This window comes from Procambarus clarkii, chromosome 6, assembly GCF_040958095.1.
Source record: "Procambarus clarkii isolate CNS0578487 chromosome 6, FALCON_Pclarkii_2.0, whole genome shotgun sequence".
NCBI lineage: Eukaryota > Metazoa > Arthropoda > Malacostraca > Decapoda > Cambaridae > Procambarus > Procambarus clarkii.
Window position 1 is genome coordinate 20,821,582 of NC_091155.1, and position 22,833 is coordinate 20,844,414.

Here is a 22,833-nt window from a genome sequence, read left to right on the forward strand (position 1 = left end):
AAGGCCCTTCCAGGAAGAAAATTGTGAAAGAAAGGCTTGAAAAGGGCAGGAATTGGGAGTGTAGCTGGAAGGCGTCTGAGCGCTCGCTCGCGGCTAACGTGTGGCCCGTCTTCAACTCATCGGCGGTTGGAGCATGACCAGGTTTTTTATTTTATATACTAATGTTCCTCTAGAGAATTCTATTGCGAACCCATTGAGACCAAAATGAAAGACCTAGGACGAAAATTGAGGTGACCAGAGTGAAAATAGTGAAAACATTTTATCGCGTTAGTGCGCTCCTGGGTAACTCGTTCGCACTTTCTCTGTTTGCTGCGGGTAATTAGCCGGGCTTTTGGAATTTATATACATTTAGTGCTGTAGAGAATTCTATTGCGAACACAATGATACAAAATTTAATCTCGTAGGACGAGAATTAAGGTGACAAAGTTGAAGAGAGTATACAGTTTTAAGAATTTACGCGCGCTCCCGTGACACCCTGGGACCCAAATCGCACAGTTGAGGGGTGGCGGGCGGGGTACGCCAAAGTGTTAAGAAGCCACCTGCCCACCATAAAGGTGGCAATAAGGATGCATAAAAAAAAATCAGATGCAAAGAACCAGAAAGAAAGTTGGAGCAACTAAGTATGTCATCAAACTAACCTTTTGAAAGAAGAGGAGTTTCGGAAAAATCGCCCTGGTTTGGACACTTCAGGCACAAGTAGTGTCTGAAACTAAGGCTGAGCTGGCTACCAAGGGGACAGAAGGATCACTCTCCTGTGGTAGGACTCCATCCAGGCGAAGACTTGGGAAAACGGCCAGACTAGGAGAAACAGGTTCAGGAAGCCCCCCACATATCTTGAGTATCTTAATATTCTTAATATCTTAAGAAGGACATCAACAAACTGGAAAAGGTGCAACGACATGCAACTAAGTGGCTCCCAGAACTGAAGGACGATCTATGAGGAGAGGTTAGAGGCATTAAATATGCAAAACCTAGAAGATAGAAGAAAAAAAAAGAGGCGATATGATCACTACATACAAAATAGTAACAGGAATCGATACAATTGATAGGGAAGAATTTCTGAGACCCGGAACGTCAAGAACAAGAGGTCATAGATTTAAACTCACGAAACAAAGCTGCTGGAGTTTATTTTCAGAATAAGAAAATTCACTTTTCTAAACAGTGGTAGACGGTTGGAACAAGTTAGGTGAGAAGGTGGTGAAGGCCAAAACCGTCAGTAGTTTCAAAGCGTTATTCGACAAAAAGTACTGGGAATCCAGGACACCACGAATGTAGCTCTCATCTTGTAAATACTCTTAGGTAATTACCAAAGAAGAGATATAGGATAGTGCTAGTGGACTCACTGAGATGGAACCTAGAATGCAAGGAAAGCAAAGCCCACACAAGCTATATAGAAAACTGCTGTGAAGCAAAAACTGAAATATAGAATAAAGTTCAAAGCAAATGAAACAAGTCCCTCAGAAACAAGTCCAGGGATGGCTGACACTTTTCTTGAAAGAGAAGGGCTTTCTACATCTGAAAGACCCAGAACAGTACTGTCCAGCTGGACATCAGTGAATAAACTGAGCAAGTAAGATGGCTACGTGCAGAAGCCAGATTGCCTGCTGGTGGCAATTGGTACTATGAATTTCCTGCTAATTTTGAATGTTTCTCTTTTTCTCTGTGAATCATTTGTTGAGTTTGGGAATTTCAAGGTTTTGGTCTTAGTTATCCCCCTAGTTGTTCATAAAGCTTCCCTGACTCAGGATGCTTTCCCAGTGTGGTAGCAAATTTTTACTTGCTCTCTGAATCACTGTGAAGGTGGAAGGGGGATGGGCAGGTATTGGTAGGCCAAACAGAGCTCCCACATCTGACGGGACCCATTTGCACGGGGAAATCTTGGAGAGAGAGTTTCAGGGAACCACTGTGGCTTCCCCTAGAATTTTTTTATTTGTATTATTAATGATAGTGCCTGTATGTATTTTATTATTTTTAGTAAGAAACCCCATACCAAAACTTATAAAATATACAGTAATTGAATATGCAAAAAAATGTGTAAATCTGGAAAGTGGTTGTAATGACATCCCCCACATAGTTGAGGTTACTCTGTACTGTATGTGTTTTCATAAATTCAATATCCACACACTCACTGGCCTCTGCATAATTTTGATTGATTATTGTGTATCTAGTAACCCAATAAAACTCAATTAACTTAATTATGTGAAATTGATGGTGTGCATATTTTTTAGTACCTTGCAGGACTGATGCATCATTTTTGCAGAATGTGTAATTTTGGTCATTTATAATAGCAATCGTTGGTGATATATTTAATTTTTAATATACTGCGTTTCAATCTATAACGTGTTAATATCTCTGTTTTACTCGTTCTTAGCAATTTGTCATTCATGAACACAGCAGCTCCCTGCCCTATTGTCAGGGACCTTGGGGCTTGTGTAACCCTGTCGTCCACTTTCCCCGTCCCCCACACACAGTATTGCTAATGCTGCCTAACTCATACTTTGTATACCTTGCTCTTGACAGGAGCCTATTGCAGTATATTGATGAAGAGTTGCGAATGAGGTATGAACTCCCCAATATTACCAGTTTAACCTACTAACTGTTGTACTGTACTGCTATGTGTATGCTTAACATAATACTGTACTGGTAGCTGGAATAGCCTCACAAATTAGCTGAAAAGCATTGACAAAGAAATACTAATAATAGTTACTGTTTTGCATGTTTGCCATTGTATACCTAGCATGCTTCTCTAATAGTAAGATGACAGCTTATAAAAACAGCACCTTCGTATCCTTCTGTAATTGTTTTGTATCCTTCTTAGTGTTCAAACAGTTTGTCTTTACTTCATGCAATATCAAAGAGTGCTATTTACCTTTGTAAAAGATTTGTGAGGCAGTTGTTAGATGGCCTAAAGTGTTCAAATATTCAAAAAAAGTTAGTGTTCAAAGCAGTTCAGTAATTTCAAGACCTGACAGTTTATGTCTTCTTGTGGCATATCTCATCTCATTCTAAACCTAATGACTCCTTAGTCAACTTGGTTGTTGAAGCTTACACAAACAAAATAAATAAATAAAATGCAATATAATGTGATGGATTAATCTTTGCTAGTATGTATTATTGAGTTACTAGAGTAATCTTTCTTTTCTTACAGAATTGTTCTTTCTTGTTTTATAAAATAGTGCCTTGTGTTTATTGTCAAGTTGATATAGATTATAGTATAATGTTTTTATTATAATTTGATAGTTGTTAGAGCAAGTGCTTGGCCTGTTGCCGCTAATGCACCAACAATATGCTAGTTGGGTTAACCTCTTGTCATCTTTACATTTTATTTATTTTCTCTCTCACTGACTTATCTTAACAATTTTAAATTTGTATATTTGCAGAAAGTCAGGTAGGTTGTGTTAGGTATTCCAAGGGAACAATGTTTTATTTGTCTTCATAATTTCTGTATAACATTTTGTTCTCAATTCTTTCTATATTAGCCAGAGAGCAGATACTATATTACTATATAGTTTTCATAGTGGTTATAATGGAATTTAAATTATAAGAATTTACTTCTGGACTCGACAAAAAATATTTATTATTACGCAATTATTATTTATTATTTGGTGTTATAACACAATATACACACATTATATATAAGTATCTACATGTTTTATACACCATCACTGTACAACTAATCTGGTATGGTGTCCAAATAACATAATGGCCACAACAAAATTGCATGACAAGAGAGAGAGAAGCCAGCAGATGATGTCCATCTGGATATAGCCCACTTTTGAAACTCTTCCCTTTCATGACAAGATCATCCATGAATGTTCTTGTTGTGAGCCTAAAGCTGCCTTTTAAATCTTCTCCGGGCTTTGTTTTTGGCATCGGCTGCTGCCCAGGAACAATAACCAAACCATGGCTGAACAGAAAGTTTGGTCATCACCCATTAAGCTAACATAAGAATAAAGGTAACTGCAGAAGGCCTATTGGCTCATACGAGGCAGCTCCTATTTGTAACCACCCAATCCCACTAAGTTATGACCTAATGTTGCTTAACTTGATTTACCAAGTGATGTACAAATTGAAACTCATGGTAAATATAAATGAACAAAATCAGAGGTAGAAAATTATATATATATATACAGTGTGTCCTCACTTGAACGAACTATATGGGGCGAAGCCGATTCGTTCCAGTGCGGAATTCGTTCCATCCGTCCGGCCCCAACAACCGTCTTATTTTTTTTTTTTTAAACATATGCCAGGACACATTAGTTTGTTTCTTTGTTGTGTGGTGCTTCATTATAATATCTTTCATGCTCTTTTGGTGTCAATAATAATCTGAGATGCGAGAATCACCATCCCCCACCCCACCCACACCATCCCCCACACCACCCACACCATCCTCCACACCACCCACACCATCCTCCACACCACCCACACCATCCTCCACACCACCCACACCATCCCCCACACCACCCACACCATCCTCCACACCACCCACACCATCCTCCACACCACCCACACCATCCTCCACACCACCCACACCATCCTCCACACCACCCATACCATCCCCCACACAACCCACACCATCCTCCACACCACCCACACCATCCCCCACACCACCCACACCATTCTCCACACCATCCTCCACACCATCCTCCACACCACCCACACCATCCTCCACACCACCCACACCATCCTCCACACCACTCATACCATCCCCACACCACCCATACCATCCCCACACCATCCTCCACACCACCCACACCATCCCCCACACCACCCACACCATCCCCCACACCACCCATACCATCCTCCACACCACCCACACCATCTCCCACACCACCCACACCATCCCCCACACCACCCACACCATCCCCCACACCACCCACACCATCCCCCACACCACCCATACCATCCCCCACACCACCCATACCATCCCCCACACTACCCACACCATCCCCCACACTACCCACACCATCCCCCACACCATCCCCCACACCACCCACACCATCTCCCACACCATCCTCCACACCACCCACACCATCCTCCACACCACCCACACCATCCTCCACACCACCCACACCATCCTCCACACCACCCACACCATCCTCCACACCACCCACACCATCCCCCACACCACCCACACCATCCTCCACACCACCCACACCATCCCCCACACCACTAACACCATTCGCCCCCACCACCCACACTCCCCACACCACCACCCACACACCCCACACCACCACCCACACCATCCCCCACACACCCCACACCACCACCCACACCACCACCCACACCATCCCCCACACACCCCACACCACCACCCATATCATCCCCCACACCATCCCCCACACCACCCACACCATCCCCCACACCATCCCCAACACCACTAACACCATTCGCCCCCACCACCCACACTCCCCACACCACCACCCACACACCCCACACCACCACCCACACACCCCACACCACCACCCACATCATCCCCCACACACCCCACACCACCCACATCATCCCCCCACACCCAACCACACCACCCACACCAACCCACCCACACCCAAACCATACCACACCACCCACACCGTGTATTGAAGCAGCAGGCTTGGAAGCGTCTCAACTCGCCCGACAAAAAAAAATGATGGGTTGACAGGTCTCCTCTCACACCTCCATGACCCCCCCCCCACCCCCCAGGTACCCGGCCATACACACCACAATGTCAAGTCAGCTATTGTTTTCTTCAGGAAACAATAAAACGTGTTAATGATTAATAATGTATATTAATACACGAAAATTAACATTTTGGCATAAATATTTTACAGCTAAGATCGAGATTTATAATAGAGTATGAATGAGAGGTTTGGCAGCCATGCGTGGTCACCACCCTTCTCTCTCCACTTCCACCTCCCCTGACAACACCTTCCACCACTGACCCCACCTGCCTCTTTCCACCACCTGCCTCCCCTGACCCCACCTGCCTCCCCTGACCCCACCTGCCTCCCCTGACCCCACCTGCCTCCCCTGACCCCACCTGCCTACCCTGACCCCACCTGCCTACCCTGACCCCACCTGCCTCCCCTGACCCCACCTGCCTCCCCTGACCCCACCTGCCTCCCCTGACCCCACCTGCCTCCCCTGACCCCACCTGCCTCCCCTGACCCCACCTGCCTCCCCTGACCCCACCTGCCTCCCCTGACCCCACCTGCCTCCCCTGACACCGCCTGCCTCCCCTGACACCGCCTGCCTCCCCTGACCCCACCTGCCTCCCCTGACACCACCTGCCTCTTTCCACCACCTGCCTCTTTCCACCACCTGCCTCCCCTGACCCCATGTGCCTCCCCTGACACCACCTGCCTCCCCTGACCCCACCTGCCACCCGACACCGCCTGCCTCCCCTGACCCCACCTGCCTCCCATGACACCGCCTGCCTCCCTGACCCCACCTGCCTCCCATGACACCGCCTGCCTCCTCTGACACCACTTGCCTCCCCTGACACCGCCTGCCTCCCCTGACACCGCCTGCCTCCCCTGACCCCACCTGCCTCCCCTGACACCACCTGCCTCTTTCCACCACCTGCCTCCCCTGACCCCATGTGCCTCCCCTGACACCACCTGCCTCCCCTGACCCCACCTGCCACCCGACACCGCCTGCCTCCCCTGACCCCACCTGCCTCCCATGACACCGCCTGCCTCCCCTGACCCCACCTGCCTCCCATGACACCGCCTGCCTCCCCTGACCCCACCTGCCTCCCATGACACCGCCTGCCTCCTCTGACCCCGCCTGCCTCCCCTGACACCGCCTGCCTCCCCTGACACCGCCTGCCTCCCCTGACCCCACCTGCCTCCCCTGACACCACCTGCCTCTTTCCACCACCTGCCTCTTTCCACCACCTGCCTCCCCTGACCCCATGTGCCTCCCCTGACACCACCTGCCTCCCCTGACCCCACCTGCCACCCGACACCGCCTGCCTCCCCTGACCCCACCTGCCTCCCATGACACCGCCTGCCTCCCCTGACCCCACCTGCCTCCCATGACACCGCCTGCCTCCTCTGACACCACTTGCCTCCCCTGACACCGCCTGCCTCCCCTGACACCGCCTGCCTCCCCTGACACCACCTGCCTCCCCTGACACCGCCTGCCTCCCCCGACACCACCACAAATGATGCCAGCCACCTCACCAAGGCCTAACGTTCACACGACCTGTGCTTGTTTTATTGGCCTCCTCAAAATTTATAGGTATTAGTACAGTACGTAGGCTGTTAGAGGGAGGGAGGGATGGATCCAGGAAACAACCCCCCCCCCCACCCCCCACCCCCCCCCCCCCCCCCCCCCATGGCTCAGGGAGCGACCGGCCGGCCACACAATGCCGGCTGTTATCTACACCCCAGTTGTATTAAAAATTCTGTGAAAAGGAAATGTGTTCAAACTGTTTAAAATATGTACTGTATATATTACAATTTTCACCATTATTATTGCTCCAATATGACATTTTTCTAATAAAAAGGCTATTTTCAGTGTAGATAATGCGATAATTATCATTAAATTGACTCTTGGCATCTGACGACGAGAGGAGAGTGAGTGGTCTCTGTGGTCAGGTAGAGGAAGGAGGGTGGGGGCGGGGGAGCACGTGTTGCCTCCTGACAACAACTCTCTCACCAATGCCCCCCTGACACCATTTTATCACCATTTTTATCACCATTTCTCCCTAGAAACAATGGGTAGGGATAATAAAACACTACATAACTGTTTACACTCTGGCGAATCATAGTTGATGACAGCCAGCTCTGACGCTCGGCCTCGGTGACCGCTTGGACGAACATTCCTCACTTAATCGAACATTTGTATGTTCCACTGAACATTTGGTACCGAATTCAATTTGTTCGGCTCTTCCGGGAATTCGATAGAGCGGGGTTCGTTAGTCTGAGGAAGCACTGTATATATATATATATATATATATATATATATATATATATATATATATATATATATATATATATATATATATATATATATATATATATATATATATATATATATATATATATATATATATATATATATATATAATGTCGTACCTAGTAGCCAGAATGCACTTCTCAGCCTACTATGCAAGGCCCGATTTGCCTAATAAGCCAAGTTTTCCTGAATTAATGTTTTTTCGACTACCTAACCTACCTAACCTAACTTAACTTTTTCGGCTACCTAACCTAACCTATAAAGATAGGTTAGGTTAGGTTTGGTCATATATCTATGTTAATTTTAACTCCAATAAAAAAAAATTGACCTCATACATAATGAAATGGGTAGCTTTATCATTTCATAAGAAAAAAATTAGAGAAAATATATTATTTCAGGAAAACTTGGCTTATTAGGCAAATCGGGCCTTGCATAGTAGGCTGAGAAGTGCGTTCTGGCTACTAGGTATGACATATATATATATATATATAATATAATATAATATATATAAAAAATTGCAATTTCAATTTTCAAAATTTAATTTCATTGGAGATTAATCCCTCACAAATATATATATATTTATGTACACATAATTGCACTAATTGATAACATTAGTAGTCCAAGCACAAATCCATTACAATAACCTGCATGTGTGTAATTACCTTAGTGTAGTTACAGAATGAGAGCTACGCTCGTGGTGTCAAATATGTGTGTGTGCATGCATGTGTGCGCACGTGTGTGTAATAGTAACCAGATAAACCCACTTGGGAAGAGTGGCATCCAGTGTTTATTTGTATATCAAATTAATCCCTGTTGTTAGAAAAAATATACTTCCATTTGTTTTTTAATGTATCCCAGACAATTTGAGAACTCACAATACCCACAGTAATTTTTCTGTGGGGAGCCCCTTATGGTTCTCTGAAGCCATCACATAATTGTATGGTACCATCTACTGGGTCACATCAGCCATGGAGGCCTACTAGGAACCAGAGCCAAAACCTGGACCCACTCAGAGGTGCAGGGAGTGATGACATTTATTTATTCATAAATTTATACCACCATTGGGGAAGACAACCAGAAAGTCGGGAAGTAAAACAAACCACTGTTGGATTCAGTAGACTTGGTAGTTTCAGTGGTTCTCAAGATTGCAATCTCGAGAACCACCGAAAGAACTCCCCCAACTATGTAAAGAAATCATAGAAATCTCTTGGAACTAGCGCAGTTCCAAATGATTTCTCACCCCCACTCGTTTGAGTTGAAGTGGGAAGCAGGTCACGGTCAGCGGGCATCTCCACCCTCAGTAGTTTTGTTGTGTACCACGTCACTTCTCTTCCGCTCTGGCTCCATTGTTCAGCTGTTTCTGCTAAGTGGAGGTTTTTGCCACTGGTGACATTTCCTTTTCACTGTGGTGTAGCATAAGTCTAGATTTGAGTGAGCTTGGAGCTGCATATGCACAGGTTATCTTCTCTGTGTGCTCCCTAGAGCTGTCCTTGCATTGCCAGGGTTATCTTCCCTGCATGCTCCCTACTGATGCCCTTGCACTGCTAGGGCTATCTTCCCTAGAGTGTTCAGGAGTCATGTCGTTAGGGGTCCTCCTCATTTGTGGTGGCCCTTGTCCAGGGTGAATCAGGTGTCTTTAGATTTTCCTGTCCTAACTTGGGTCGTGTGCTGTTTGGCTAGTGGGGCACACTGGGTATTCGCATGCTTATCTCAACATGCCGAGGTCAGCCTTCCCAGCTGTGTGAACCAGGCCATGTCAGCCGTCTTATTAAATACAGAGGTCCAGCATAACATCCCAGTGCCTTGGTATCCTGCTTAGTTTCGCCTTCAATCCCTGGAAATTCCCTGCAGGTTTGGTGATCACGTGGATATCACTCCCTAACTTGCTCTAACTTTTTGCGAGTTTAAGGGGTTGCGTGTCATCCGTGCCACGTGGCAACGTTCATCCCTTCTGACTCTGCCTGCCATGCTGCCTGATGGGTCAGTGACACCTTTGACCCCGAGTCATGTGATATTTATTTCCCCATGTAGCTCTCCTTTCTCACCCTTCCAATGAGATTAGGGCTTATCAGACAGTGACAGTTTTACATGTTAGGTTTTCTATGGTGCAGCAGTCTAGGTTGTGTGCCTAGATGGATGCCCTGGCACTGCCCTGTTTGGTGTTTAAGGACCTGGAATTGGAGGCGTTAATAAATTCTACCTTGGTTCCATCAGTACCACCTCATCCATCCCTTTTGGGTGTGGATCACCCTTCCTCTGATCTTCTTCCCCTGTTTTCAGACCTGAAACATCTGAAGGTTTCCGGGCCGGGGCAGGGTTTAACTCGGAATGTGGCTTGGCCAGCTTCTGGAGTTGCCAGAACCTTTTAATCCCACTGAGGATTCTGGGTCTTTCTTTCAGCCAGCTATTTTTTCCTTTAACCACTGTACTGCACTGGTATATAATATCACAAGCAACTCTTAGACCATTTTTACACACTTCTTGCAAGACCCAGGTTATGCTTTATTTATGGACCCTTCCTTCTCTGACTGGATCTTCTCTGTTTTGGATGCATTACGAGGTTTGAGGCAGTTTTTGTCGTACCCACACACTGGTGTAGCATGAGGTGTCGACCGTGTTACAGGTGTTTGTGGAGGCCTGTTTTTTGTACCTTTTAATCACTACCTGTTAGCACCAGTTCTTTCTTGGGACATGGGTCTCGTGCCGCTCCATGCCTAGGTTCCTGTTTTCGGCGGGGCTTGTAACAGATGACTTTCATGCCCATCTTAATCTGGGTTATGGTGTGCATTTCCTGGGGCTCATTGCAATACATATTGATTGGCTCACAGATGACTTCGGAGTGCTCAGCAGGGGGGCCATATGGGAGTGTCTTGGCCTCTGCTGTTGCAGTGTCGGCTGTGCTCCCCAAGCTGTACGCTCCCATACTCAAAGAGGCAGTGGCCATGTTCTTCACCACCCAACTTGCATGTTGACAGGCTGTATTGGCCCAGATTCTTGATTTGGAATAGGCCCTAGCTCTCTTGTCTACCTCTCCTTTTTTTTCCCCCCACTCCTCATTCCTGAGGACGCAATCACCTATGGCTTGTCGGCCCATTATGGACCTCCTCCTTGTTTAGGGCTTTTGTTTTTAGTCTTCGATGCAGCTGGGTAGGACTGGGGTGTCGCCTACTGATGGTCAGGTAGGCCATTGGTGGAGTCGGATGTTGGGACACGTGCTTTCCTCGACTGGTCCTATTTCGTCTGGCCGGCGCTGTGCTCGCTCCTTCTGGAAGGGGAGACTCTTAGTTCATGCTCGTTCCCAAGATTCCCGAGATGGGCTTTCAGGTCACTTCCTTCTGCCTGCAATGGAATTGGTCAGTTCTTCCTCCTTCCAGGTCTTTCTGGGCAGCTTCTTTCTCTCTCCTACATAGTCATTTTGGAATGGGTGATTTCAGATATGATCGAAATGACATTGTCTTTTCAGAGGGGCTTCCCACCTCTTCTCAGTCTCAAAAAGGGACTTTCTAGAACTCCAGTTCATTCTTGACCCTTCTCTGTTGAACTGGTTCAGTCCTTGCCCCTCTTTCCAGATGACTACCTAATTCCAGGTTCATCTTGTGGTGGAGGTGGGTGCTTGGATAATTTCCCTGGACCTCTATGATGTGTATTAGCACATCCCAATTCATCCAAGGTTCAGGAATTGGCTAGGTGTTGTCGTGGGGTGGCAGGCAAGGGGGGGGTTCAGGTTCTGGTGCTGGTCCTCACTAGGCCTACAGTACTCCACAACTGAAGTGACTAGTAGATGATACCATGTCAATATATGAAAGCTTCAAAGAGCCATCAGGGTTCACCCAGAAATTGGCATTTCATTACATTCAGCACTGGTTTTAGTATGCTATGCTCTATTTGTAATGCATGATTAAAACAATTTATTTTGCATTAAGTAAATTGTCATATATTAAGTGCTGTATAAATTTGAATCATTAATCATTGCTAGCACTTAAAGGCTGTTAATTTTAATGTTATTGGTAGTTTTCATGACTATTCAGATTAGGGTCTGATCTCTCTCTTCTAGTCAAAATAAAAACATTCCAAATGTATAAGCTTAGCTTTTAGCAGGTGAAGTAAGTGATGATGATTAGTGGAAGCTGTGGTAAGACAGCCTCTGCCTTTTGGAGCTACTTGTCTGTTGCTGGCATTGGTTGTTGTGCATGAGTGGCCATGTGTGGTAGGAAAGCTAAGGAGTGGCGTCCATTTGCAGGGGGCACAGCGATCGTCTTTCTGACTTGGACGTGGACATGACCTACTCCTCGCAGTATGTTAAGATCTCTACTTCCACTTTTGAATACATTTCATTACCAGCCTTGAGATCACCTATTTTTCCAACTTGCATCAGAGTTGGAGTGATTTTTTGTGCGTTACACATGAACATTGGTGTGAAATACCATCAATTATTTTATTACTCATTTTTAGTGATTAGAATTTTTTATTTCCACTAAATACAGTGTGAAGTTTTTTAATATTAGAACAAAAAATAGAAATGGTAGTGCAAAAGATTGGGAGATACTTTACAATTGGCTGTTGTACATGAAGACATGTTTTATGATGCAAAATAGTGTTTTCCTTATATTTGAATTTGTTAATAATAAGGTGATCTCACGAATGGCTTAAAATAATTGTCTTTAGCAGTAATACTAGAGAGACATCTATTGGAAAATATAGCTTAAAATTTGAAATATTTTCTTATAATTTTATTATTTAATTTGAACTGAAGATTTACTACTGCCTTACTCTCAAATTACAATGTTTGTATTTTGTGTTTGTTACTTTCTTGGCTGAATATTAAAAACTAAGTATAACTCCTATATTGCATGTAGTAATTACAATGGTGATTGTGTGTAAATAGAAAGTCAATCATCCCAGTGAAATTGTGGTAATGTATTAATTTTCTTCCCTGAAACACTTTGTTCATGCATGGTATGTTCTTGCACACTGGTATACCATACACACATCATTTTTTCTTCTATCTTATTGCTGAACTTTCTTTTCTGGGCCCTGTGGCTCCCTGTAGCTATCTTGCCGAGATTGCTTATTACACTTATAGGGTCACATCAGTCGCGTGAGTCAGAACTGGGCCCCTCACAGAGGCACAGAGAGTGAGTGACAGTTTGCCACCTGACCGGGTAAGCGTCCAGAAAATCAGTGAAGCTTTACAGACAAGCAAGGGTTATGGACACTGAAGGATTTACAGTAAGCAAAGCCTTGAAACTGCCAAACAACTCTTATAAACAATCCAAATGAGACAGTAGATTCACTCAAGACTAGCTCAAACTCGTACTAATAGCTGCCACCAAGCAGCCCAGCCCCGGCCCACAGCTGGCTCCCATGGTCAGTTCTGTCTCTTATGTAATGGTGGTTAATACTAACTGTAGTGCTCTGGTCTATCAGTTGTGGCAAGTTCTCTGCTTCATGCTAGGTGCCTGCCTTCTTTGGACTTCTTTCATCCTGTGGAAACCATATGCTTATGTGTTCTTTGATATTACTGAGTTCTTCACGTCAGTTTCTTTCCAGCTTGTTGTGGCTTCGTTAGTGCTTTGAGCTGCATGTGCTTAGGGTTTTCTTCACTGGGTGTTCTTTAGTGTTACCCTTGCACTGACAGAGTTGCTTCTTTTGTGTATTTGGGAGTTTGCTTCTGAGAGGCCAGGCCATTGGGTAGAAAGCCCTGACTTAGGCTGTTCTTGAGTCTTTGACTCCTCTGTCGGGGCTCTTGGCTTGGGGCATTCTGTTGGTTGTGTGGGGTGCACTAGTTAATGCAACATGCTGCTATCTTTTTTTTTAACCTAGGAGTGTTGGCTGCATTTGGTATCTGTTCCTTTGGTAAGGGACCTCAGTACAGTACTTGGGTGTTCTGGTTAGCTAGCTGCCTTCAGACTCTAGTAATTCATGCCATGGGCTTTGGGTGTGGATGGTTATGGATCAGCCTTCTGAGCCCACGCTCACTATGTGAGCTCAAAGGGTGTTCATTGTCCTTGCTACCAGACATGATTCTTTTTGTCTCTACCATGCTGCCTACTGGGTTGGTGACAACTATGACCCCGAGTTCTGAGAGATTTTCTCTCACTGGGTCTTTGCACTGACTGATTTGGCTTCAAGTTTGGAAGCTTATCAGGCAGCTGCTGCTTTGTGAGTGAGGTTTGCTCAGGTTAGGTGTTCACAGCATGGTGATAATTTGGATGCCCAGGAGTTTGCCCCTATGGTGTTGAGGGACCTTAAATTGGAGGTGTTTGTGACATCCATCTGGATCAAGTCCATGCCTCCTCTTTTTTCCCTCTTCAGTTGTGGTTCCCACTCTTCTGATCTTTCCCTCCCTGGTTTTGGCTCCAAAGTGTCCAAGGGTTTTGGAGTTGGGTCATGGTTTAGTTCGGGGTGTAGCTTGGCACTTCTCTTGATGTGATCCCATCCACTTCGACAGCAGAGGTTGTTGAGCATTCTGGTCCAACTGGGAGTTCGGGGTTTTCGCCTTCACGACAGCCTGTCCATACTGCACATTCTCTTTGGGAGGGTGCCTTAGTCTCAGGTGTTGGGTGAGAATATTGGTTTTAGAGTAGGGTTAAGGGGGGTGGAGAAACTTGATGAGAGGCTGTGGGGTGCCTTTTTATACCCTTTGAGAACTCTGGTTCCCACTGTGGAGGGTTTTCTGCTTCAGGGAGGAGAATTTTTAATTCCACCTCTAATTATGAGTATGATCACTCAGCTTCTCCTCAGGTCTGATTGTCAGTGGGTTTTTCATTAGCGCCAAAACTAACTAGGAGAACCAGCTGTGGCAGGATCTTGGCTGCCTGTTGGCAGCTATCAGTAATAATGAGTTTGAGTAATTTTTGAGTGAATCTATTGTTCGTTTGAATTGTTTGCAGAGTTGTTTGACTGTTTCCATGCTTTCCAGAACTTTTGTATCTGATGTAACTATTCCGGTAGAGCAATCTCAGCGAGATAAGTCTCAGGAAGCTGCTGGTGCTCTTCCAGAAAGTGGCATTTCATTACATTCAAATCTGAGTTTTTGAGATTGTTGTTTTGTTGCATTCTCCCTGCTGAATAACTTTCTTCAACAGTTGATGAATATAGCAAAGGGAGTAAGATTGTGGTATTTAGGAGGAAGAATGGAAACTATCTCATTCATGCTCGGTTCAGCATGAATAATTTGCTGATTTGTGTGTGTGTAATTACCTAAGTGTAGTTACAGGATGAGAGCTATGCTCTCATCATGTAACACACACACACACATCCTGTTTACTCACTTAGTTGCGCTTGCACACACATCCTGTGTGTGTGTGTGTGTGTGTGTGTGTGTGTGTGTGTGTGTGTGTGTGTGTGTGTGTGTGTGTGTAAACCTTTACTAAAGGTCATCTGCAATAAAGCATTTATGTGACGGAAACTCAGGTTATTATGTTCATAATTAAACTCAAAATTTTAATTCATTTCACTACTAATAATGTATGAACTGCTGAATTCTGTATTTCCTTGTCACATGCTTTTGAACTTATAATGTCATAAGGGTGACTGAAGTGACAGGACGACAACAGGCATTTCCTGTGTCTTTGTCCAGCAAAGAAATTTATTACAGGTATTTGATATGGCCGTATCTATTTGAAGATACTAATCATGCAGACGATGAGTCACAGTAACGTGGTTGAAGATATGATGACCAAACCACACACCAGAAAAGGAGAAGACGACGGCATTTCGGCCGTCCAGTACCATTATCAAGTCGATTTTGGTGGGGACCGAGGGAGGCACGGGCATAAGTAAGGCAAGAGTGAGGTGAGGAGCAGGTGAGAAGAGGTAATTCCTTCTCTCCTCTCTAGGCAAGCATAGAGAGACTTGACTGTTCTGTGGCAATCGCCTCCTAAGTCAATCGAACATTTCAGGAATGCATTCAACCACACTTGGGACTTTCTCTAGTTATCAACTTGCGGGTTAAGGACTCTGGCCTTTGGTGCTGTGTGAGATGCACATGACAGGAACGTTGGTTTTGGCTGTCTGGATGCTGCTGCAGTGTATCCTTTTCCCACAGTGTTCACTAATTCAGTTAAATTCAAATTGCCTTCCTAGTGTTTCACTATATAATCAGAGTGGTTTCACCTATGACATGCCTCTGTGACAATGAATTCTCAGAATAACTTTCCTTCTGGCTTTTTGGAATTGAGTCCTTACTGCTGCTCACATTTATGGGGATGTCAGCTCTGCGTATAGATGATCTATCCCTTTTACATTTGCATTTGAGAGAATGGGAGGTGGACATCTACTTGTCTGTCTGTGTGTCTATGCATTACAGTCGGGTGCACACTGGTGGTTCTTTTCACGTTGGCTTGTATCTGGTAGCTTCTATTGTACGTGGTGCATTTCATCTGGTACTAGTTGGTGGGATTCCTTTACCATTTCCAACCACTTCATGTTTTCCTCTTTGTGACAACTAGGTTAGAGAGTTTTACTGATCATATTATGTTGTTGAAAGCATGCCACCATGACATGACATGGTGAGTGATCACAAGTTCTTGTTTTAGTAGGTTTGTCTCTATAAATTGTGATGGTTATGGATATCCTCACATGAGTATTTTGGGAATACTGTCACATCCTATCAGTCACCACTGGCAGAGGCTAACCTTTTTGGATTTTGGGCTACATTTCTCGCATCCACCATTCATTGGGGTAGGCCGTGTGTATCCTGCACTCAAGCCACTTTGGTTCATATAGTAGGTGGTGGAGTTCTTGTCATCCCTAAATCCCCTGTACTAAAATACTGACCTTAGCTTTCAGCATAACATAAGTGAAATCTCGGCTTAGCGACAGAGATGAATCATTAGTATTTGACTGTGGATTGCTTTGTCACCTCTCCTATTTCTGGCTACAAATGAGTCTTCTGCTTATTGTTGGAGGCTGTTCTTATTGTTTCATGGTTTATTAGGCCCAGTGTTCATTAAACACACTGTCCTGTCTTGTGCTGCTATTTCCCAAAGCACATCTTTCACGGTTGATTTATAAAGTAGTTGAATCGAGTCAGCTCAATAACTTTCTCAAATTCATTAGCTTCAGATCTTTCATGCACTTTCTCCATTATTTGTGTGCATGTCTACAGCTCATATTCAGGCCCAGGGGTTTGGAGGTTCTACAAGATCCTTGCCTTCCAATTTCTTGCCTGATGTTTTCCATTCCTGGTGCAGAGGTGTGGCCCTCTGATGCTTTGCTCATGACTAAGGTCTCCACTTTCTGGGTCTAATTGTTTAGTTCTCCATTATATATGAATTTGTAAATAACTTTTCCTATTGTCTTTGTGGTAGTCCCCATCAGCATGCAGTTGTCAGTAAACAGAGCTGCTGCTGGGAAGTTTCTACCCAAAAATATTGTTGAATGTATTAAACAAACCATTTTTGAGTTACACTTCAGTAGCTACACATTCCTTCCCTGGGGTCCGTGTTACTTTGTGTTGGATTCTGCTACTGCTTAAATGGGAAAGGCTAGCTTACCCTCACACTCGGTTAGTTGGGGGGTGCGACCTGATGATGGTTGGGGTAATCGGATTGCTGGTCATGAACATCATGGTTAGGGTGTTTACATCTCAGCAGCGATGCTTTGCCTCTTTACGTGAGGGTTCCTAATTTTCTTTGGGCAATGGCTTGTTTTTGTTGCACCTATGGTTTCTATAGGTTATTTTTTCAGTTTTGAGAAATTCTGGTTGTGCCTCCTGGTAGACAATGGTGGGTCTCAGATCTGGTGCATCTCCCTAAGGTTTAGCTGGGCCTTTCTTGTCATACCCTTAAGCATCTTTTATTATTTTTTACCCTTGAATATCTGAAAACTGTTGATAAAATTTGTAATGTTGATAAACCACTATATATTGACATGTTAGTTCCATATTGATGCTTTGGGTTATGGAGCATTTTAGAAGTATAAAAAAAATAAGGGCTGTAATCTGAGTGTTTTGGTTGGAGTCCAATGCTGCTACGAGTTTACTATGGTATGTAACATCATAGCCACTTGTTATGTGCGTTAGTGTTTGTTGCCGCTGCTACCAGTTTATTATGATTCGTAACATCATAGCCACTTGTTATGTACGTAGGTGTTTGTTGCCGCTGCTACCAGTTTATTATGATACGTAACATCACAATCACTTGTTATGTGCGTTAGTGTTTGTTGCCGCTGCTACCAGTTTATTATGATACGTAACATCACAATCACTTGTTATGTGCGTTAGTGTTTGTTGCCGCTGCTACCAGTTTATTATGATACGTAACATCACAGTCACTTGTTATGTACGTAGGTGTTTGTTGCCGCTGCTACCAGTTTATTATGATATGTAACATCACAGCCACTTGTTATGTACGTAGGTGTTTGTTGCCGCTGCTACCAGTTTATTATGGTACGTAACATCACAGCCACTTGTTTATAGAAAAACATATGTCCATTTGCTTATATAGAACAATATATATTATCCCACTTGTTTATAGGGATGTTGACAGCACTGTTGGCCCCTGTGTCGGTGTGATAAGTGCATGACAAGGTCTTGGGGGCAACCTTGCAATTATACCTTTTGTAATACAGCTCAAATACGTTGTTTTGGTTTGAATTTTTGTATATGCATGTTCATTGCTAACATTGCTAGTGATGAATCAGCAATATTGGCTAAAATATAGTTAAAAGTAAACAGTAAAATTCAAAATGACCACCTGAAAAATAAGTATGAAGTTATTGCTCCATAAGCAGCAGTGCTTTACATTTGCTGATTTGTCTTCTAAAACTTGTCAAACAAATTTGACTGACTTTGCCATATATGAATTTAAGCCATTGTCCATGGTATTTTGAGTTTTGCTAATTGAATTAGTAATTTTACTAATGGAACTCATAACAGTTCCAACACACCTAATTTTTTTCCTTTTTTTATAACTAAAATCTTAATAAATATACATTGGTCAGTCAGAATTTGATTTGACTGCTTTTAAAAGTAGTTTAGTCTGTTGGGGTAAGGTTAATTAAGTAGATAATTTGCTTTTATGCCAGTGGTGATGGTATTAGAATAGAGTATACACTGCCATTCATAAGGTTACACGTATCATTGGAAAAGTATATAGGCAATCTATCTATTTAGTGTTGCTCACATATTTTTCCAAGTTAACTTCATTATTTTTAATTTTTCCAAGAGTTGCACAAAACAGTGTATGTGATAGATACATGTTTGCAACTTACAAGCAAGAGAGGCAGCTAAAAATGTATAATTTTGTATTGCCATCTTCATTTTCTTCCTGTGCATTGATTAGGATGTGTACCCATTTGTAAGTTGACCAAATCACACACTAGAAAGTGAAAGCAAGACGACATTTTGGTCCATCCTGGACCATTCTCAAATCGATTGTGAATGGTCCAGGATGGACCGAAATGTCGTCGTCTCTACACTTTCTAGTGTGTGGTTTGGTCAACATATTTCAGCCACGTTATTGCGACTCCTCGTCTGCATACCCATTTGTAAGTCATTGATACTGTAATTAATTTGGTTGGTGATCCTGTGGTGGTATATGTATCTAATACTTGTTTGTGTGGTTCCCTTCAGAGCAACTCTTCCAGTGGGTATGGATGAGACATCCATCAATGAAGCTAGTCAAGCCCTCGATGAGGCCAATCACAACAGGTTAGTTAACCCCTCGCATTTTCTGGAAAAATGTATAATGGCTTAGGATCTCATATAGTTGCTGCCCTTGTTATAACCAGCAAATGATTTTGACGCTAAGAGTTAATGTAATCTGTCAAAGGACCCCTCTGGCTGGTTTCCAGAAGGGTTCTTTGGTTGTGTATTCGTGGTTGGTTCAGCTGGGGTGCATGAAACATACCTGATTTAATTCACCATTTAAAATTTCACCTTAACTCTGCTTGTACTTACACATGCTTGGCTTAATCTTTGAGACGAACATATTTACAGATCCAATGAAACACAGATCATGTGCTCTGCTCAGTAACAGCTTTATGCCACAACCTTCGTGCCACTGGTTCTGTTTTGGTAGACTCTTTATGGGTTCATCCTGTTTCCCTGGTTCCTTGTTCCAGGGTTCATATATATGAGGTCATCCTCAGTGTCATAAAAGCTAGCCAGCCTATGGTCTACCCTCATGCCCACATTGGCCATAAGTATGCTGTTCTGATGGCTGTGTTTACTAATGTTCCTGACACCCCCCATCCCCCTAGGACATCAGGTGTCCATCATAAGAACTGGTGGTGGAGGCACCCGGCCTGCCTCTTCTCCCCCCAAATGAAGGAGGGGGTGGTGTAATCTAGCATGTGCTATTTTCACAAGTTTTTGATGGTTTGTTTACATTGTTTGGAGAGTTTGGCAATTTTGAAGCTGTGGTCTCATTTATAACCATAATATATACATATATATACTATATATTTGTAACCGATATAAAATTGTTTTGTTTCGCTGTCTTTCTGGGTGCTTCTCTGGTGGTGGCAAACCTGAGTAACTTTAAATGTACAGTTTTCATAGGGCCACCGCTCCATGTGCCTTTCTGAGGGGACCAGGTTCTGGCTTGTAGTCTCCTGTAGGCCAATAAGAACTCTGCAATTAATGGCACCTAGTAGTATGGCACGAATCAGTGTAATAGCTTCCGGAATCCTCCAGGGCTCGCCCAGAAATTGGCGTTTAATGAAACATTCAATGCTGGTTTTATGGTCTAGCATGTGGTCTGCCCTCATGTCCATGACGTGCATCAGTATGCTGATCTTTTGACAGTCTTTGCTCATATGTCTTGGGCTAGTCTTCAGGAGCAGGGGGTTTTGTTGGTCTCTTATTTTGTCTTGATCCTTGTAGTCCTTCTTCCTTCTCTGTAGGTAGATAGCTTCAGGAAACCACAAGGGGGGTTCCCTTTTTCCAGAAAACCAGAGTTGAATGCAATGAAATGCCAATTTATGGGTAAGCCCCAGTGGCTCCCCAACACCCTCCCTTTCCCAGGACATTGGGGTGTTTTTATAATCATAAGAATTGGCAGTGGTACATGTCGAACAAAAAACATGTCATGGTACAGTTGACTAGAGCACGTCTGGGAACACTCGGCGTATGTGTTGGAACCCTCATCAAAGTTCATGTGGATATGTTCATTGTAAGGGTTAGTAATTTACTTTGTGGATGGGTACAAAATATGCAATTTTTTTTTTTTTGCAATTAATTTTAGTTGAAAATTACACATTCAGTAAACTAAATCATATTTTAGTAGATACAGCAAGTCGTCATCGCCTGGTCGAGATCGAGGACATGCACGAAGACATTCCAGTGCAGAAGCCCATCATGAGGAAGGAGAAGAGTTGACTGATCAGACTGCCACATTGACGTTAACGTCAGCAACGGCTCGAGCTCGGGCTCAGAGTGATAGTCAACATGATCGCAGACGAGATGGTAAGGGTACACCATTCGGTATAAAACACAACATGTATATCGGCACGATATACATGTTGTGTTTTATTCATCATAAACATTGTTTTATACATTTACAGTGTATCCTCAATCTTTAAACAACATTTCTCAACTGGGGTTCCGTGGAATCCCAAAGTAACTATGGGTTCCATAAGAGAGATACAAATAAGCTAATTTTAATTGTATGTAAATGTATTTTTTAATAATTTTTGTATTTAATTTTCTCACTTAACCAGTATCAAAATGCAAAGACAGAAGTCATCTACCTTCAGTTGACAATGAAATCCACGTGTGTTTATCTAAATTACAACTCGCCATTATTTCAGGGTTTCAAAGGTTGAGAAATGCTGCTCTAAACGAACCCCATTCTAATGAATTCTTGGATGGTCCAAACAAATTGTTTTCAGTACAAATTGTTCAGGGGCTTGTACAAATGTTAGATTAAATGAGGATTTCTGTGGGGAACCTCACCAACTCCTTGAAGCTAGCTTAGTGATTAAGTGCCATACTACTTGAGTGTCATCAGTCACAGAATTCTTTGCCTACTGGGACCATGAGCCAGAACCTGGCCCCCTCAGAGAGGAGCATGGAACAATGGCCCATGAACACTTTGTATTTAAAGTTTATCATCTTGTCATCAACCAAGGAACATCCAGAAAGCTAGGCATATCTAAACAGACTACCTCATGGTTAAAAACGAGACCATCACCCTCAAAATGTCAAAAGAACTTCCCCAACAAGAAAACAAGCAACCAAAACGTGATTAAGCCATCCCTCCTTCCTCCCACTAGTTAGCTCCATCTCTTCCCTCGATGGGGGAAGTGGGGAATTGGCCCGGGTGAGCTAGGCTGCCACTAGTCAATTCTTGACTTGGAATTACTTAAGGGTAGTTCCAGGATGAGAGCTATCTATGCTCATGGTGTAGTGTGCTGAGTGTTGGTGTTGCTCTGGTTCTGTGTTCCCATTTTCTATAGTGTGTTCACTTGGAGCATACCTGGAGAGGGTTCTGGGAGTTCTTCTATTCCCCGAGCCCGGCCTGAGTCCAGGCTCAACTTGTGATAACTTAGTCCAACAGGCTGTTGCTTGGAGCAAGCCTGCAGCCCCACATATCTACTACAGCCTGGATGCTCTGGCACTTCTTGCAAGAACTTAGATGAGTGCCTCTTGAATACATCCACATTTGTTCCAGCAATATTTCTAATGCTTGGTACCTGCTTGATGGGATTCTAGGAGTTCTTCTACTCCCCAAGCCTGGCCCAATGCCAGGGTTGACTTGTGAGGGCATAGTCCACTAGACTGTTGCTTGGAGCGGCCCGTGGGCCCACATATCCACCACAGCCTGGTTAGTCTGGCACTCCTTGACGAAAACAATCTAGTTTTCTTTTGAAGATGTCTACAGTTGTTCCCACAATATTTCTTATGTTTGCTGGGAGGACGTTGAACAACCGTGGACCTCT

The 22,833-nt window shown here is 43.9% G+C and overlaps 1 protein-coding gene across 8 annotated transcripts in view; it reads left to right on the plus strand.

Moving 5' to 3' along the window:
* Window positions 1–22,833, plus strand: part of hppy (MAP4K3-like protein hppy) — a 100,960-nt gene that overhangs the window by 39,733 nt on the left and 38,394 nt on the right. For 4 of the 8 annotated variants that reach the window (XM_069306214.1, XM_045735897.2, XM_045735895.2 and 1 more), the window contains 4 exons: window positions 2,521–2,559; window positions 12,185–12,238; window positions 19,523–19,600; window positions 21,177–21,358. In XM_069306214.1, coding sequence (XP_069162315.1) covers window positions 2,521–2,559; window positions 12,185–12,238; window positions 19,523–19,600; window positions 21,177–21,358 — 353 coding nt within the window. The remainder of the gene's footprint in view (window positions 1–2,520; window positions 2,560–12,184; window positions 12,239–19,522; window positions 19,601–21,176; window positions 21,359–22,833) is intronic. The other 4 variants (XM_069306220.1, XM_069306235.1, XM_069306240.1 and 1 more) reach the window with 4 other exon arrangements.